At 49.3% G+C, this 18,468-nt stretch overlaps 1 protein-coding gene across 1 annotated transcript in view; it reads right to left on the reverse strand.

The window, feature by feature from the left end:
- Positions 1-10,103: 10,103 nt before the first annotated feature.
- Positions 10,104-18,468, reverse strand: part of DMBT1 (deleted in malignant brain tumors 1) — a 146,918-nt gene continuing 138,553 nt past the window's right edge. Inside the window, exons 78-80 of the mRNA XM_072804709.1 lie at positions 17,827-18,011; positions 13,229-13,617; positions 10,104-10,706 (exon numbers count right to left, since the gene is read on the reverse strand). Coding sequence (XP_072660810.1) covers positions 10,448-10,706; positions 13,229-13,617; positions 17,827-18,011 — 833 coding nt within the window. The 3' untranslated portion in view covers positions 10,104-10,447. The remainder of the gene's footprint in view (positions 10,707-13,228; positions 13,618-17,826; positions 18,012-18,468) is intronic.

Here is an 18,468-nt window from a genome sequence, read left to right on the forward strand (position 1 = left end):
CTGAGGCCTGTCTTGGGCAGGGAAGCTGTCATGTGCACCATGAAAAGATCTACAGACCCACACCTGAGTGCTGTCCTGGATTTCCACTCAACTTTCTGGGAAGGTGGTTGATAATAAAGAATATCTTGGTGAGGATGTGTTGAATTTCTTCTGTTTCCCACGAGCCAATAACAAAGTATACCGCAGAAGGGTATAGGTCTCTACAAAAGCTTTGAAAAGAGGGAAGCAAAAAGTCCATGTTACCTGTGGGATCGTCAGACTCAGGTTACAGATGTTGCATTTTATATGAAGACCAGGAAATTAGGAGGATCACAAAGGACATGGACGGCACCAACGGCATCGCTCCCATGGGCTGCAGATGCCCCATATCCCTCTGTGTACTTTTCTTTTTTTTTTTTTTTTTTTTTTTTTTTTTTTTTTAAAGATTTATTTATTTATGATAGAGAGAGACACAGAGAGAGAGAGGCAGAGACACAGGAGGAGGGAGAAGCAGGCTCCATGCCGGGAGCCTGACGTGGGACTCGATCCCGGGACTCTAGGATCCCGCCCTGGGCCAAAGGCAGGCGCTAAACCGCTGCGCCACCCAGGGATCCCCCTCTGTGTACTTTTCTTGTCAAAATTCACTATGACCTGACTATTCCTTCCTTCTAGCCACGTCTCCCTTTAGGCCTCCCACACTGGGCTGAGACATCACACTGAGTTTCTGGACAAACCAGACCATTTAGCACCTCCATGCCTTTGCTCACACTATGCCCTCTGCCAGGAATCCTTACACCCCTCTGCCAGGTGCATCCTTACACCCCTCCCAGACTCACATGCCCTCTGCTTGGGCCTTCCCTCACTGTAGTTTAGCTCAGGACTGACCCTTCTGGAATGTCTCCTGACGCATTCCCTGGTGGACCAGGCTTCCTTCATTTTCCATCACTTACCCTGCGTTGATATCCAGGTGGTTTAAGTCAACAATATCCTTTGCTTAATTTACTTGGTCTACCACTGTGAGACTCTAACTTTAGGGTCCAAGTTCTACTCTTAAGTGAGTGAAAGGGGAGCCGTCAGGTTTCACATTTCTCTCCCAGGCCAATCTTCAGTGAAGTGACCATGACAGTTTCCAGGGTTCTAGATTAAGCCAAACACAGCCCACACAGGTGAATGACACAGATGATGTATCTGTGCAACTCGGGGTCCCTGTTCCTCCAGACTTGCTGCGGGACTTGCTTAGGACTTCCACCTTACTCAAGTACTCTCTAGGATCAAGGACATGCCGATGGCTCCTCAACAGCAAGGCTCAGACTTTCTACTCAAGCTATACTTTGATAACCTTGACTGGGTAGTATGGACACACACCAGTATTGGGACACAAAGAGAAGGTCAATTGCTATCACTGTTGCTCCCGCACATCTTCTGCAGGGTAGGAGCTTCTGTACCCCAGCCCACACCTGCATTTTAAGAGGGCCTCTGGGTTCATGGGATGAAGAGCATCCTAACTCCAACAGAACACCTGGAAACAGCTGTAGCCCATCGGGTCGCTCAAGGTCTGCTGCCTGGTGGACGGCCAAGGAGGCAGAGTTCCCCTTAGTGGGTCAGGCCCTGGGCTCTGACCCACCCAAAATGCTCTCGTTCCCTACACTTCTCCTCCACATTGGGATCTCCCTCCCCCCCTAGGTGCCCCTCACAAACACCCACACTCAAATGCTCCCTTTGCCTGCTCTGTGGGGCAGACAAGGCAGCTCCCCAGGCGGGCAGGTGCCCAGAGGAGCCAACGGGAGAACAGTGGAGAGCAGGCTGGCCTCAGCGGCCGCCCCAGGCCAGGCTTCCTGCCCTCAGCTCCCACGGGCCCGGCGGGCCGGCCTGCCCCAGCAGCATCCAGCTCGGCTGTGCCTGCCTGTGGACGGAAAGCAGGCCTGGTCCCTCCTCGGGGGCCACACTCAGGAGCCCAGGTCTCAGGGACCCAGAGTCACAGTGTCCCCTAGAGGCTAAATTGGAGGATTCGTGTCCCTGGATCTGGGCCTGCAAAGGGAAGCCCTAGTTCCTGAGTGGCCCACAAACCGGGGTGCTGCCCGTGAGTGTTCGTCCTGGTGGACGGCGCTTCCCGGGTCTTGCCTCCGATCTCCCCGACACAAAGGGCTGTCCCCCCGGGGCACGGACCTCCTGTCTCACCGCCTCCCCCAGTCAGAGCTTCCAACTCCTGCCCCCGCTAACGTCCTTGGTCACGGCATCCCCTTCCAGTGGCCTGGCCTTCCCCCCAGGAGGCACCGTTGAGGGCTCTGAGGGGCAGCGAGTGAGTGGGACCCCGGCGGGCGATACTGCTTGTCACAGAGCGCCACACGAGACCCAGATTTCAGTGGCTGCCTGCCCGTCCCACGGGCCTGGGGGGAACCGAGGGCGGCCCCAGCTCTGAGCACTGGCATCAGCAGTGGAGGCCTTGGTGGGACCGTCATGAGGCACCGAGCCTGCTGGGGGATGACGCCCACACGGATGAGCCTGTCACCCCAGGGGACCAGTGAGGGGACAGGCAAGCGTGGTCACAGTGGGAGGGACACACTCTCTCTCCCCTTGGGGCCAGCCGGAGAGGGAGGCCCACGTGCCAGGAGGCAGAGCCAGAGCAGGGCAGGGATCCAGTGCTGAGCCCCTGGAGCACCTCCGGCCTGAGGTCACCACACTCCCTTGCAGCTAAGGGTGTCAACCCCGGTCCTGGTGGTTCAAGGCAATTGGAGCTGGGTGTGTGTCCTGTGCAGCTGAAAACATCCTCACGCCTGCAGGTCCTGACCCAGAAAGCAAAGCTCTTGCCCTTCAGGGCATCTTGCAAGAACAAGACCAGGCTGTCTTCTGTTTGGGCCCCCAGCTGGGCATGGCCACTCCAGCTCCTCACTTTTAGAGAACCCAGGGGCTTGGACGAGTTTTACATTTACGAATGTGCCCGTCACCTTCTCGGAGGTTCTGACCCGTATATGCATATCTTCTACTCTGGTTGGAGCTTCTCCCAAATCTCCAAACTCCAGGCCAAGCTTTCTGGAACTTCAACCCAATAACTATCAAGAAAAATCACAGGCATATATGCAGAATATCGTGGCTGGGAAACGCTCATCCTGAAGGTTGGCAGGAAATAATACCTAATGACTCCAATACTACCCACCCTAGTAAGTGGACTGGCAAGTGTCACATCAAGAACACCGTGCGCAGATCAGACCCACGGCTGCATCTGGCTGCCTGCGGTTACGGCTCCCTGATCACAGCTAGACAAGCACCACAACACCCTTGGAGTATTACAGTCCGATGCATCCACACACCTTATAGAATACTCTCGCTGCTTTCAAACTTTGGGTCTTTGGTTTTACCCTCCCAGTGTTTGGGGTTTCTTTTCTCAATATTCCATAGTTTTTGGATAATTGTCCAGCTTGATAGAAATCGGTCTAGTCCCTTCATTTGAACTGCTGCCAGTATGTCACTTCAAAACACGTCTCAGGTTCAGGTATCCCCATTCCTGTTAACCAATAGTCATGTTGCCACTGACTTTTTGTGAAGGACAGAAGGGAAGATCCTAATTTCGTTATGTCTATGTGGTCAGTTGTCCCTCTGCCACTGGTCTAGCTGTCTCTTCTGTGCCAATCACTCGGCAGGCCGATGACCAGGCTGTATAACTGCCCTTAAAGAGCGGCAGGTGCATTTTCCCTTGTGTTGTGTGATCTGTTCCTTCTCAACATCCTCAAAATTGCCAAGGCTATTCTGGAGCCGTTGTCCTTCCATATGAGCTTTGGATTATCTTGTCAAACTGTAGGGGATTTCATTTTGCTTGGAAGCACAGTAAGTCGGTAGACTTCTTGGGACGAAGTTGGCATGTTTCTAACATCAGAGCTGTTGAGCCATTAACATTTGTGTCTCCCCGTTTCATCACATTCTCTGTTGTGTCTGTCAACACTTCTTTCCGTAGAAACCTGATACACTCATTTGCTCTTACAGTCGGAAGCGCTATTCTTTTTCACACAGGGACGCAGCCACCTTCATGTAACTATTCCTGTCATTTTTTAACATTATCTCCCAACAACTCTCTAGGCCGTCAGTGCTCATGGTGTTCAGTGTACTTTCAATCTCCTTTATCGACGTCCCCGACCCCTCAGGAAAACACCACTCTTTCTCTGCAGTTAAGGGTCTGATTCCTTCTGTTCGACTATAGTCTGATGTGGATGATCTTAGATTTTCCATGTTTACCGTATTGGCTGAAAATAAGAATAGTTTCATTCTCCTTTTTCAGTTCTTCAAACCCCTTTTGCTTTTTCTTGTGAGCAAGAACACCTACAGTGACAAAGCCTCCAATATCACGTAGCACAAAAGCCATGCCTGAGACTCCATCCACTCTTAAGTTTAACGGAATTGCTTCCAAAGTGTCTCCCATAAATACAACTTTTGCTGGAGGTTTCTTAGAGTTGTATTTTGTGACATTGAGCTTGTTCCTTTTAATGACAACTTTCTAAGAGGTGTTGCTGGTCATCATTCGGAGCTATCGAATATTGTTGAATTTCCTTTCTAATCCGTTGAAACGTTAGTAGGCATTTTAGTGCTTATTCTGCTAACGTGAGAAATGACATTAGTGCATGTTCAGATTTGAAATATCTTTGTGTCCTGAGGATAAATCCTTAGTTTTTAGGATTTTTCACACTACTAAATTCAATTTCTAAACACTCGCCTATTCAGTATTATATTATCTTTGGTTGGCGTCTATGTTCATAAATTAGATTGCCTAGTTTTCCTCCCCTGTACTGTTCTTGCCTTTTCCTCACATGAGATTAGAATGAGATCAGATTGTTCTGCATTTGGAAAATGAGTTGGATAGCCTTTTGGTTTCCTCTGAGATATTCCCAGTACCATAAAAAAAGGAACACAGTGATATTTCCTTGTAAAACTATCTGTAACTCCAGTCTTTTGGAGCAAAAAACGGTTGCTTACTAATTCCATTTTGTCAAGGCACTCAAGAAATATTTATTAACATAAAGAATAGAGGCATGGATGAGAAAAGTCTTTCTAAGGAAATCTGTAGCATTTCTTGTGTTTTCCTAAGAGTATTTTCTTAAAGTAGTTCTAGGTTTACCCCCTGCTGCTTCAGGACAACAGCATGCCCTGGGTATCACCATGACTCAACAGAGAGGCCCATTAGTTCCAAATGCTGAATGTCTGCTGAGACGCCACAACCTGTGGAAGTCCAACGTTTACATTAGGGTTCGCCCCGGGTGGTGAGTATTCTCTGGGTTTGGACAAAAGGACGATGACCTGTATCCATCACTAGAATATCATAGATTATTTTCCTTGCCCTAAATATCCTCTGAGCTATGTCTATTCATCCCTCCCCTAAACCCTGGCAGCCACTGATCTTTACTGTCTCCATCATTTGTCCTTTTCAGAAAATCCCTTGGTTGGAATCGTACTACGTGTAGCCTTTTCAGATTGTCCTCTTTCACTTAGCAATGTGCACCGAGGTTCCCTCCACACGTCTTTCCATGGCTCATTAGCTCATTTCTTTTGAGCGCTGACTACAATTCCATTGTCCCGATGGATCACAGGCTGCCCATTCAGCTGCCCAGGACATCTGGGTTCCTTGTGAGTTTTGGCAATTCTGAATATAGCTACTCTACCATCTGTGTGCAGGTTCTGGTGTGAACATAAGGCTTCAACTCCTTTGGGGGAGTATTGGTCATATTACCATGGCTGTCACGGAAACATCATAATTCAGAAATGCTGTCCACAGGACTCCCTCCTTCATTCTTGGACCTTTGTCCTCTGGGACAATCTGTGACTCAAATATTTGTCTGTGATTTGACAGGCATGCTGGTCCTCCTTTCAGAGCATGGATGGTACAGGCTCCAGGCCACATGTAAGTGTAGGGTCTCCGAGAAATGGAACTGTGATCTTGAGGTGATCTCAGGCCAGAGACCCCAAGCTGGGGCTCAGAGGCTTCAGACTCATCCTTGGCAAAGAGGGGCAGGAGAGGGTCTGGGGATCCGGGCTCAGGCCCGGGGACATGAGTCGTGCCTCTCTGTTTTCTAATCCACAGCCCCCACCTCCTGCTCTGGTCTCTGATCTGTCCCAGTTAGCACTTGGGCTCCTTCCCCATCTCAGGTGCCCAGAGCAGACCTGGCCCCACCAGCGTGGCCTGTCTGGGTGTCACGTGGGCCCTGCTCTCACCAGAGCCTGTACAAGCTCAGAGGGAGTCTCCCACCCAGTAGCTGCAGATGCCAAGCCTTCTGAGGTGCAGGAGTTTCTCCTAGGATGTGATGCTGCTGGAGGAATCAGTACAGTGGATCCCACTGGAGGGCATTTCCAAGCTCCAGCAGTCCCTTTCCTGGGGAATGTGGACGTGGTGGGGTGGGAACCACTTAATATCTGGTGATGGGCATAGTTCTGAAACGTAGCCTCATCTTCCTGCTGTCAGACCATCTACCCTGGACGCATCCGGGTCAGCACAGCGTCACTGAGCCAGGGAAGGAACGCGCTGCCATTCCCCATATATACAATTTCCACCAGATACGATCATAGAGAGCGCTCAGGGAAAGATAATAAAAGAATGGAGGCGAATAATTATGAAATGATGAGTCTGAGTGTTTATTACCTTTGCTGTGGATGTGATTTACTGAATTGTACTAATATGGGAAGTTCCTACCATTTAATTTTTCCTAATGGCTGTGGTTAACTGCAGAATGCAAGCTGTCCACAGACGCAGCACCCCACTACAGCCGGCTGCCCTGAGCTCCTCCCTCCCCACAGTTTGCAGGCAGCTAGGCCACCTCCCGCTGCACGCACACCAGCACCCTATGTCCCAGCCAAACACAGTGATGAAGAGGAAGCTCAGGTCCAACCCCTGGTCCCCCGGAGCAAGTGTGAGCCGAGACTGTCCGTGTGTGGCACACGGAACTACCTCGATCAAACCCACCTGGAATTGAGCCCCCACCTTGGGCAGAGCCCTGTGCTCGTCATCCTGTGGGTGCCTGATTCAGGGACAGGGCTGGAGTGCAGAATCCAGGGGGCTGCTGGACGGCCTCCTTAGTCTGCCATGGAATCAGGGTGAAAGGAAACATACCCAACCCCTCTGCTGTTTGACATCAGGATAGGATTTGGTTTCCTTACAGTTACAGTGAAGAGGCAGAGGCAGCCCTTTCCTGGGGTTGGGCAAAAATCTATGGAAGAGCTTTATAATGGACAACCACTGGCACCCAAAGGGAACAAAGAAACAAGGTCCCTAGAAGCAAAAGGCCCCAAGGCATAGCTGTGTCACCCTCTCGTGTTCCCTGGAGGAATGTCAGGAGTGTGAGCTGGAGAGGCTGCTCCTCTGGGAGGGGCAGGGAGGCAGGCTGTGTCCCCAGAAGGGGAAGGTGACCTTGTCTTGCTGTTCTCCTGGTCTGGGGGCAGAGTTCTGGGGTGTCAGTCATTCTGAAGTGAGTGGAGCTGAGGCTCTGAGCAAGTCCTGAAGCTGTATGGAGCTTGGAGGACCCCCAGGCACAGGGAGGTCTCCCCAGAACCAGCTGGGCTGTAGATGTGTGTGGATATCAGTACCACCCGAGAACCTCTCATTTCACACCTGTTTTTCTTAAAAATCCTGGGTCCCACTCTCCACACAGTTGCAAATGGGAGTGTCTGATACAGGAATAGTTGTGTCCTCTCTGAGAGGCCAGTGTCCCTCGGCTGCTGGTGCCTGGGGCTGTGTACACAGGAGAGAGGATAACCCTGCACTGAGTGTCCCAGGACTGGACTCTGCAGCCTCTCTGGCCTGCCGTGGCCCTGGCTTGCCTGGATTCTGCTCTATCTCATCTCTCTGAGCTTTGGTGTCCATCCCTGCCAGGAGGTGGTGATAATACCTGACCAGCACAGCTGTCAGGGGGATTGCATTTCAGTCTGTGCTTAAGACCACCCTGGCAAGAGATGCTGAATTTGCTAAATTGGCATCTCTCCTCGCCATGCTTTTATTGATTACAGAGGCTGAAGAAATGGTGTTGGTCAAAATAAGGTACTTCTGGGTGGTGCCATTTTAAGAGGGTCTCTTCAGAATAAAATTGAACAGGTTTCCAAAAGGAAAGTGCATGGGCACTCAGGGCAAGCCTGCTTGGTCCTGACTATGGAGTCCTCCTATGTGCACAGCCTTGACTTTTTACCTCTTCTGCTCTTTTTCAGGAGCAAGGCCCCAAACGGCCTCTTCGGTGGGAGGGACTTATGGACTCCTACACCAGTGGTGCTCAATTTTGGCTGCCTAGGAACCTCCCAGAGATTTTAAATCACCAACGTCAGGCCCAGCTGCAGGGGTTATGCTATAACTGGTCTGGGTTCAGGTAGGCATAGCAGCTTGAAAGCCCTGGAATTATCTTCATGTACTGCCAGGAGGTTACTGAAAATCACAGCAGCCCATGTCATTTCCCCCCTCCCTGGTGTGGTGCAGATAGTAGGTCCCTACTGCCATGGTGTACTACTTGTCTGGCTCTGCCCTGTCTACAGTCTCTGTGCAGAGTCCTGGGCTTGGCTCAACGTCTTGGTCACCAACAGCCATACTTCTGCTCTTCTGTCTTGTCCACATTAACCATCCACTGTCTGGTATCTGTAAGCTGTTACCTGTACCTATCTGTACAGCTGCCATACAATTTGGCTCTGCCTACCTGCTATACGCTCCTCCCTGGAGATGCAGGGTTTCCACCTGTTCATCTGACATTTTGTCTCAACCTTTAGTCTGCATTTCCAGGAAAACCAGCCCTGCCTGTCTGTACCCCTACCTCACCATGCAGCTGTGATAAGGTAAACAGTGTTAGAGTGCTATTGGGTGCCAGGCTCTGGGCTCTCATTTCTTTCTTTCTCATATGGGTTCTAAATAAAGTGGGGTCAATGTCTGAGCACCATGTGCATTCTCCTGGCTTCACATCTTAGGGCTCAGAGGCCAGCTACTGGCCATGAGGATGCTCTTCCCCAGGGTGAAAGCAGGTCCCTTGGGGCTGGCCTGCTTCCCCACATCAACCACTGGCAGGTCTGGGAAGGAGAGGAGGGTGGAAATCAGGATGAGCCCAGTGGAGAAGGGGAGGGATAAGCAAGGAAGGTGGTCTCAAGGCAGGGTGATGGCAAGTGGAACTGTTTGTGTGGTGGGAGAGGGAAACGGAATACAAGCAAGAGGTACCAGATAGAAAATTGAGTCCAGATCCCAAAGGCTGGTCAGAAAGATTTCAGTGTTTTGTCAGCCAGTGGCAACCAAGAAAGGTTTTAGACAGGAAGTTAGCAGGATTTTGAGAGTCCAAGTGTGGTCAGAGGCTCTAGAAGGATGAGGAGGGGAAGGTGGGACATTTAGTTCAGCTAGGAAATGGGTACAAGTTTCCCAGGCAAGAGGTCCTCTGGCCTTGAACTACTGCAGAGTCCATGGGAAGAGAAGGGAGAGGAGAGAGAGGTGGGCAGTGTCCCTGTGGGCCCCCTTCACCCATCATCATATCCTGTGTCTTCTCCACAGCTCCCCCCACTGGAGGTACCAGGCATTCAACTTATTTCTGAATTGCATCCCCTTCCAAAGGAATGTTAGCTCCATGGGGGCAGGGATTTTGATCTTTTTTGGTTTGTCTCCTGGAACATAATAGTCCTTCAAGGAGTACCTGTGTGAGGTAAGAGCCTAGAATCAGCTGGACGTGCTTACTGTCTGAATACGTGACACAAGGAGACAGAGATGCTAAATATGCCCCATGGGGTGGAACCAATAATCAAGAGGAGGGCTGTGACAACTACTGCCATGCCACACCTATGCCTGTCACCGATGCTACACATCTGCTGACCCGTCCTCAGTCTGGACCAAAAATCCTGGGAATCAGTCTGATGACATTTCCTCTCCACGCCCACAACAAAACAGCAGAGTGCAAAATCGATCCCTGTTCTAGATGAAGAGTTGGAATGGTTGACCACCAAAATGTCAGCTGGAATGAGCCAGTCTTGCCTGCATCCCCACAGCCCTACCTGGGGACCCAGGCGCCTCTTGTTACCACTGTCATGAGCAATACAATTATCGCTAATGTCCATGTTGTTGCTACTGATGACAATAACAACAGTAACAAGAGCCACCATACATCACACGCAAGCACTTGAGCCAGGCAGACGTCAAGGCAGGTTAACATCATTTTATTGCACCCCCTCAAGTCCTAACCGGTAAATATTAACATTTTTGTTTCACAGACGAGGAGTGTGATGTTCAGGGAGTTCAGAACCCAGAAGATAAAGGTGGCAAATGTGTCTGTGTCGCAGGCCAGAAGTCTCTTGACCAAGCACGACACATGGTCTCTCACAAACCAGGAGTCCATGGAAGAAGATGAGAGGCAGGTGTAGCAAACTCCGAATCACCTGGAGGAGCAGCAGGCCTGGCAGGTGCAAGGACACAAAGAAACATCCCGGGTCCCCACGGGGTGCGGCCCTAGGGGTGGGAGGGCGGCCCCCTCGCCTGGCTTCTCTTTCAGATGTTCCTGGCCCGCAGCTGAATGGGTCCCACGATGACATCCACCTTCTCCTGGTAGGAGCCCACGTCCCTCTTGGACCTCATGATGCAGCCCCTGCGGCAGCGGGAGAAGGAGTCGTTGGCTCTGCACACCACCATTTTACACTGCAGGTACACCGAGGGGAAGCGCTTCAGGAAGTAGAAGGAACTGAATTTGAAGCGGGCGATGCGAGGCGACGGCTGAGAGTATGATTGGTAGGTTTGGTCCTTCACACACCTGGAAGAAGAGAAAAGGCAGCCCGTCAGCTGTGGATGCATGATCTTCTTCGTGATGCATGTGGGTCAAGCGTGGAACCCCAAGGCTTCCTCTGGGCCAGGAACCCCACGCCCCCTGCTGCACCTTCCTTCCCGCAGAACGTGGGGTTTGGACATTGGCTGTCAGCCTCCGGGAAGATCCCAGCAGCTCTGCTAAGTCAGCAGCATCTTAGAGCAGCAGATCAGCCCAGGGCTTCCACATAGACAAGCAGGCTCCATAGGGTGTGGTGAGCGCTCAGGGACCATGGGCTGGATGGCCCTGGTGACCCAGGTGAGTCAGGGAAGGAGCAGGACCCAGGGAGAGGGCCACAAATATTAGAGCTCCTTTCCTTTCCCGGTCTCAGGGCCAGGCAAGGTGACACTCCACTACTCTCTGGTGTCTTTGGTGGCCACCACCCCCACCCCCAGCCCAGTCCTGCCCTGCCCAAGTCTCTGGGGCCATGTCTCTTGACTCACCTCAACTGGCCCTAAGCCCTGGGTAGCTGTACTTGCCACATGAGCTGGAGTACTCTCCTGTACTCCCTAATCCAATATCAACCATCTCCTTATTCCCTCAGATGCCTCATCTCCACTGGTGTTAGCAGGAAAATTACTTAAGAATCCCCTGAAAGAAACTTCATACTCTGATATGCATGAGGAGCATCTCCCAGCTCTACCCTCAGTCCAGGAAGCAGCTTGCATCACCCATGAGTATCTCTCACAGTAGGATTTGGTGGGGGGCGGGGGGAGTAGCAAAGAGGAGAGCAAAGAAACTGGTCCATGAGGTATAGGGTGGAAATTTTTTGCAGGTGGATGGGAGCTGTCACTAAGGCAGCCTGATTCTGCCTGGAAATGTGGCCCAGGGTTCACTCGATATCTTCTTTCTGCCTTCCAGAGCTTCCTTCCTCTGCTTTCAATGCACTTTCTCTCAAATACCATGTTCTTTTTCTCACAGGAGTCACTTTAGCAGCAAAGGTGAGAGAGAAAGTACCCAGAACCTCGTCAGGAAGTAGGACAGTTGTAAATGAGGTCAGGGTAGTCCTGGGGCTACTAGGAAATAATTGCATTTCCCATATAACTACAACAGTCAGGGTGGTCTGTGTAGGTCAGAGCTCCAAAACCCAGGCTGCACTTCAGAATCCCTGGGGGACATTTTTAAAATACAGATACTCAAGCCCCACGACAGATTAAGTAAAGAGAATGTGCAGGTGGGGCCTGGGCACGGATGTGCTTGAAGCTCCAGATTCCTCTAATGGGCATCCAGGTGGGTGATCTTGTTGGTGCTCAGGTATAGTCAATGAGTCCCTGTACTCCAAAGACAGCTGGATTCACATCTACCCCCACATGCATCCTCTCCCAAGGAAATTGCATTATCTTACATACATATATGCCAGAATTTGACTGAAAAGAATCATTTAGCAAAGAAGAACCAAATCACTCATTTGTGTTAATCTCAATCACCTGACATAAACTCAAATGTCACTTTGTTACTATTTGCAGAAAGAGAATATGGGTAAGCTTCTCCCCACTTTTGCTGCCAAGGGGGCTGCTGTGAATTGAACCAGTGGCATAGACTAAACAAGACAAGCCTCAACACCTATCTCAACACCTATTCAAACTGACCCTGGAAAAAGGTACTGTTTTTAGTAGCTCAGGGAGGTGTAAAATTTAACCTCCTGACCCTGATTCCTTAGAGAGCCCCTTAGCCTATCAGTACAACCTCTATATTGTACTTCTATGTGATTGTTACTGAGGTGTCAAGGTCAAATTATAATCCAAGAAATGGTACACACACCAATGGACAAAGATGAAAGGATAGGGATGGGAGTTGTACATCCCAATGTCCCAGAACCCCTTGATGAGCTCAGAAGAGGCAAATCCCACCTCACCAGAGTCCTGTCACCCAGGGAAGGAGGACTGTAGTAGAGGAGCCCAATTTGGGCACCACTGACCCCAGCCTGGGCACCATTGACCTGGTCTCTGCATCTCTTGAGCTTGGTTAGAACCACCATTCTCAGCTGCTAGGTCAAGAGATCCTGGTTACCCACAACATTCCTTGTGGATGACCTGCCATGCATGCTCTTTGCCCAGGGCCCCAGCTACTCCTTCCCATTTCATCCTCCCTACCACCTATGATGTGGGCATCACTATTCTCATCTTATGGGTGAAGAGACTGGCTCAGGGAGATATGATTGCCTGCCCAGAGTGATGCACCTGGTACATGACAGAGCTGGGATCTCAATCTTGATCTGCAAAATCAAGGCACACATGTTTTCTTATGGAGTTTGGTCCCCTGGGTCTAATCCCAGTTACAGCTAACCTGCTTGGTGACCCCTGGTGACTCATTCACTTCTCCACACATCCATTTTCCTATATGTTTAACCAGGTATGACAACCTGACTGGTTAAGTTGATCTATCAGAACCCAAATCCTTGAGACTTTGAGCTACTCATGTTTGAATTGTCAGGTGAAGGTTGACATTTGCCCCGTGAAGACACTCCTTACCCACTCCGGATTAGATCGTAGGTCAAAGATGTAAAGTCATTGGAATATGGGGATGCCACGCAGGTATCCACAAACAAGGCTAAGGAGGCATCAGAATGGATGATCTTAGCCTGAAGGTACAAGTTCTGGTTTAGGTCCACATAGTATGGTGTGCTGGTCACCGGATATAAAAATGAAGAGGATGTATAAAAGGAAATGTTCACGTCAAAATTGCCATACTGCACTTCCTTGACCTCGATGTTGTCATTAGTAATGTACATGGTGTCAACCCAGGTGTTCTGGAGCATTTTGCAGCTGATGTGAATGTGGAGGTCCTTCTTCCTCTTGATGATGGCACTTGGAACAGCTACTTTGAGGAAGTTGGAATAGGTGATGGTATCATTATCGACCTGGGAGAGGAAGACAGGAGAGCAAAGTCAAGTAAATGTCACCTGCTAAGGGGAGCTCACTGCTGATTTAGGTTACCATGAGAGGGAAGTGACTCAACCAGACTTCAAACCCCTTACAGGAACACACAGAGAAGGCACATACCTATTGCCATGGCTCCAATTATCTGGGCTGGGCATGCTGCTTAACTAGTAGGACTCCCTTCTTTCACAGAACCCCTTCCTCTACTATGTGATGGGGACCGCAGGTGGGACAGGTATTGGGGCCTCCTGGGAGCAGCTCCCCATGAGAAGATGGGTAAGTCTGATGACCCCTTGCCCTACTGAATGGCCAAGCTGAGTCCAGACTCCATGGCTCAGGGCTTTTCATACTTGCTTTGTTTCATTCCCACTGTGGCTGGGAAAAACCAAGGGAGGAGGCCATGTATTGAGGGAGGGGATGGTAGGATTAGTTCTCACTGTGCTGTTTGGATAGTTTGGTAGCTATTGCAGCTTGGTGTCTAAGACTTACAGGAGTGGAAGAGACACAGGATGGAGTTCTAGCTGAAATGGGTCTCTGATCTCTGGGGTAGGGGCTCCCCCAGAATCTCATGGGGACAATTGAGCAAAACGAGAACACTTCCTGTCACACTCTGCTTTGTCACTCCCCATACCATGGGATGGATTCCTACTGTGTCTTTTAGCAAGCAGCAAATTCATAAGAATGTTGGTCTCTCACACCATTTGATGTGCCTAATGGTGACTTTCTGGGAATGAGAGTCTTGTACCCAGTGGTCTGTGAGCATCTCAAGGAAAAAAATGATGCGATCGGGGCTTGGTACAGTGTCAATGATACTGTCAGGAACATCAATAAATACCATAAATGATGAAAGGTATTGGGTGCAGGGCCCAGCAAAAGTACCATGATGGAGGAAGAATGGGGCCCAGATGGCTGAGAGGATACAGGTGAATGAGGCCTCTGGAAGTTCCATGGTCATGATCATTTGGCCCCAAGTTAGATAAGCACAAGCCTAGTCATTGCCAGGCAGAAACAGGGAGGAACACTTTCCCTCCCAATGTGGTGATGGTCAGAAGCAAACTTCTTTCTGCTAGCCAGGTATGAGTTCCCATAAGTAATGGATACTTTGGCAAAAACAAGCACAAAAAGAACACCATGGTGGCCAAAAAAGAAGTCCTAAAATGTGAGGCCAAATTACTCTTAAGAAAAAAAAAAAAAGAGGTTTTTCAAGTAGTCACATTTAGTCATACACCCTGTCAAGAACAAAACTCCATTCCTGGTCATTTGGGAGATTGGACAAGTTCTCTACTCAAGCCAGCACTTGAACATCTTAAATATCATTGTTCTTCAGAACGGTGTGTGTTGGAAAGGCTTTCCCTTCATGCCTGCAGTTGCATAACTCAACTCTGAATTTGTCTCTTCCAGAAAAATGTATGAAGAGAGAAGAGTTTAACAAATAATTTAAAATGGTTTTGCCATCCCTTTTTCTTCGTTGGGCAGCCAGGGAGGTGTCTGCAGCCCAGGCCTGTAGGGGAGTGTCAGAGTCCATACTCTGGACTCAGGTCCGGGGAAGGCATCCCTCAGGTGGGGTGGAGAGACTGCATGTCTCCTATGCCCTCCATCCATGCAAGGAAAATTCACTGTATTTTCTAAAAATGTAAAGAAAAAAAAAGAGTGGGCTTTATATGTGAGTGCCAGTGGTTGTCAAAAGAAACCATATACATTTGACTCTGTTACCCCTTCAAAGACAAGCTGAGGTGCCTTTAGTTTAATTCTGTACGCTAAAATCTAAGACTTCCTGGAATTCACATTTGTCTATGGCTTCCATGCTCAAGCTAAATTCTGAATCCATTCCAAGCAATGAACATGGAATGGAAGTTTATTTCTTGATCACAAGAAGCAGTTCTGACTTTAGATTAAAATTCATTTTTAGATGCCTGCTCAGTTTGGAAGGAACTCAGGATGTAATGGGACATCTTACAGATAAGTAAGTCCCACCTTGACATCCCTCTCATGTGGTGGGGAGACCTTGCCTACTCAGCCATGAGAGCCAACATTCGCCTGACAGCACTCAGTGAGGCTCCTGGGGGAGCTGTATGGATGGCTCTGGCTGGGGATCATGCCAGTCCACCTTTGAATCCTGGATCAGCAGATCATGACCACGTGGCCTCGGGCAAGTGGCTTACCTTCTGTAAGCCTCCATTTCCTTATTATTACATGGGGATGAAAGTTGCCCTGAGAATTTCAAAAGTCATTAGAATTTATTTCAGTGGCTGGCATACAGATTAGCAGTTTATAACCTGATTACACAGGGGTTAGGCTCCATACCAGCACCACTGGGAGCTTCCAGGATGAGTAAAACAACAGCCCTGCCCTGAGGCACTCAGTCCAGTAGAGGATGGCAGGTATTTAAATTAATGGAAGAATGAGAGTGTAGCATGTGCAGGCCACCATGAACCACCTTACAAGAACCAGCATCGGCACGTTGCTTTGGTGGCTTCTAATGGAGACGAAGGAACATCGATGGGGTGGCTCAGACGTCAGAGTCTCTGGGCTGTACTTCTCCAACCAGGAGGGATAATCATCTTTGGTGTACTGACTCCCACTGACTAAACTCATGGCAGGCCTGAAATACAGCACACTTAAATATAAAAGCAGGGCTGCCTAGAACTTCTGCACGCTGTGACTGGTATGTACCCTTCTCTGAACGTAAGTCTCCCTATCCATTCAGTTCATTTCAGAAGGAGATCTGATATCTGAGAAAAAGGAGCCAGGTGGCCACAGTGGTAACTGTGGACTGTTAGGCTTAGGCACCTACCCATGGCTGACAGGCCAATCTGCTTGGCTAAATGACTCCCCTTACTCTCCCACTGTGTCTTATGTGTCAAAGGATCAGGAATGACTTTGCCAGGTAACAAACAGTGTCATCTTAGCACCTAGCTTAGTGATGGCTCATAGCAAATGCTCAGTAAGTCTTTGGTGAATGACAAATTGATGCCCTCTGAACCTATGGGTCATGCACATTGAACATACTTGAGCATTTCATGTTATGTATTTACTGCAGTCCCAAGCCTCATAAAAATATTCGCACTATGTCTGTTCCCTGACAGATAATATCTTGAAATGATTCTTTAGGTGTCATCCCCAAATTCAGAATTTAGAGTAGATGATTTCAAATAAATCTACATAGAATTAAATGCAACCATTGTAAGCATGTAACTCAGTGAGGTTTGACAATAACCATAACAAGAAGGTACAGAACATTTCCATGAACTTCACTCCTTCCTGACGCTTGGAGGCAGTCTCCTCCAACCAGATCGGCTTTCCATCAGACATTTATTCCCCATTCCTGGATTTTATAGAAATGGAATCACAGAGGAGGTACTCTTGTGTGGTTGGCTTCTTTCACGAAGTGTAAGGTTTTTGAGATTCTCAGTGTCCAGTGTTTGCCCTACCACTTTTCGGCCAAGTGGCCTTGGCCAACCTGCTTGACCCTTCGAGGTCCAGCCTCCCTATTTTTAAAGTAGGGTAACAATGAGAGAACACTTGATGGGCAACCGAGGGGTATGACACCAGCTAATCCTAGTGTCTGGCCCTGAGAGGCTGAGCAACCATCCAGGTTGCTCAGGACTGAGGTGTTTTGTGGAACACAGGACTTTCTCATGCCAACATCTGCAAAGTCCCAGGCAAACCAGACAGCTGGTCACCCTAGATGGTGATAGCTCAGCTGCAGAGGCTGGTTTATTGTGAAGCTAATAAAGCCTCAGCCTCAGGACCTCCCCTGTGCCCAGGTTCTTTCAAGGCCTAGCAGTGTACTGGCACAGCCATATGTTTTTGTAAGATTTATAAGTAAGATATGTTTGCATTCTTCTGCTTCATGAGGTACCCTTCCCTCTCACCAACCCCAATTCCAAACTATATAAGCTTCAGGCCCTACAAAACCTGGAGCTTCTATGGTTATTGCTGATGTGAGTGGCAGCCTGCCATCCACTCTCTGTGCCTGACGGTGGAGTGGAAAATAGCCTGCTGATCTTCCTTTCTCATTCTTCCATTTGGAAGTGGCTGTAACTTGTATCATGCCACTAAACAGATTTAAATCTTCACCCTAATTACACCGGATATACCATCATCATATCTTTGGGTTCCCCAGAATTCAAGAAACAGCATACATCCTCTGTCTCAGTAGGAGAAAGAGTAGGAAGTCCTAGACTTACCTGCTCGATGGTGCCGCAGCCTGAGTACGGAATTTTGAATGTCACCTGGCTGGCCGTTATTTGGGGCTGACACTGGTAGCTTTCATTCAAGGTGGGAATGACAACCTCAGTGTCAGAATAGCCCAGGGATCGGAGATAGCTCCTGCTCACGCTGGCTTGCATATGGTTTGGCAGACAAAGCAGCTCTGGTGGCCAAGGGCAAACAATGCAGACAGTCAGCACCCCAGCAAGCCCACTAGGCACTCCTCCCGTATAAAGATGCAATGACCAAGATGGTGGACAGAGATGGCCCACATCAGAATAGGCCTCACCACAACCCCTCAAACGCTACATGGCTCAGGTCAGTGTCATTCTCACAAGGCCCCTTTGAGGGCACAGGGACTTTGGATTCCCCTGATGGAGAAATGGAGGCAGGATGTGAAATGAGTAAAATGTTTTTGCCAACCTATCATTTATCCGTAAAGTAATGCTCCAGTTGAATGGTGGAGATATTATAAAGTCTTTAGCTATGGAATGGGTCAATGCTTAAAATCCTGACTGCAAAAGAGAGCTCAGACATCACCTTACCCAGTCCCTAAGCCAATCTGTAAATCAACCCATTTAACAGCTCAAATTGTGACCACTAGCTGGAAGTGGCTGAGT

The sequence above is a fragment of the Canis lupus genome, chromosome 29 (genome assembly GCF_048164855.1).
Source record: "Canis lupus baileyi chromosome 29, mCanLup2.hap1, whole genome shotgun sequence".
NCBI lineage: Eukaryota > Metazoa > Chordata > Mammalia > Carnivora > Canidae > Canis > Canis lupus.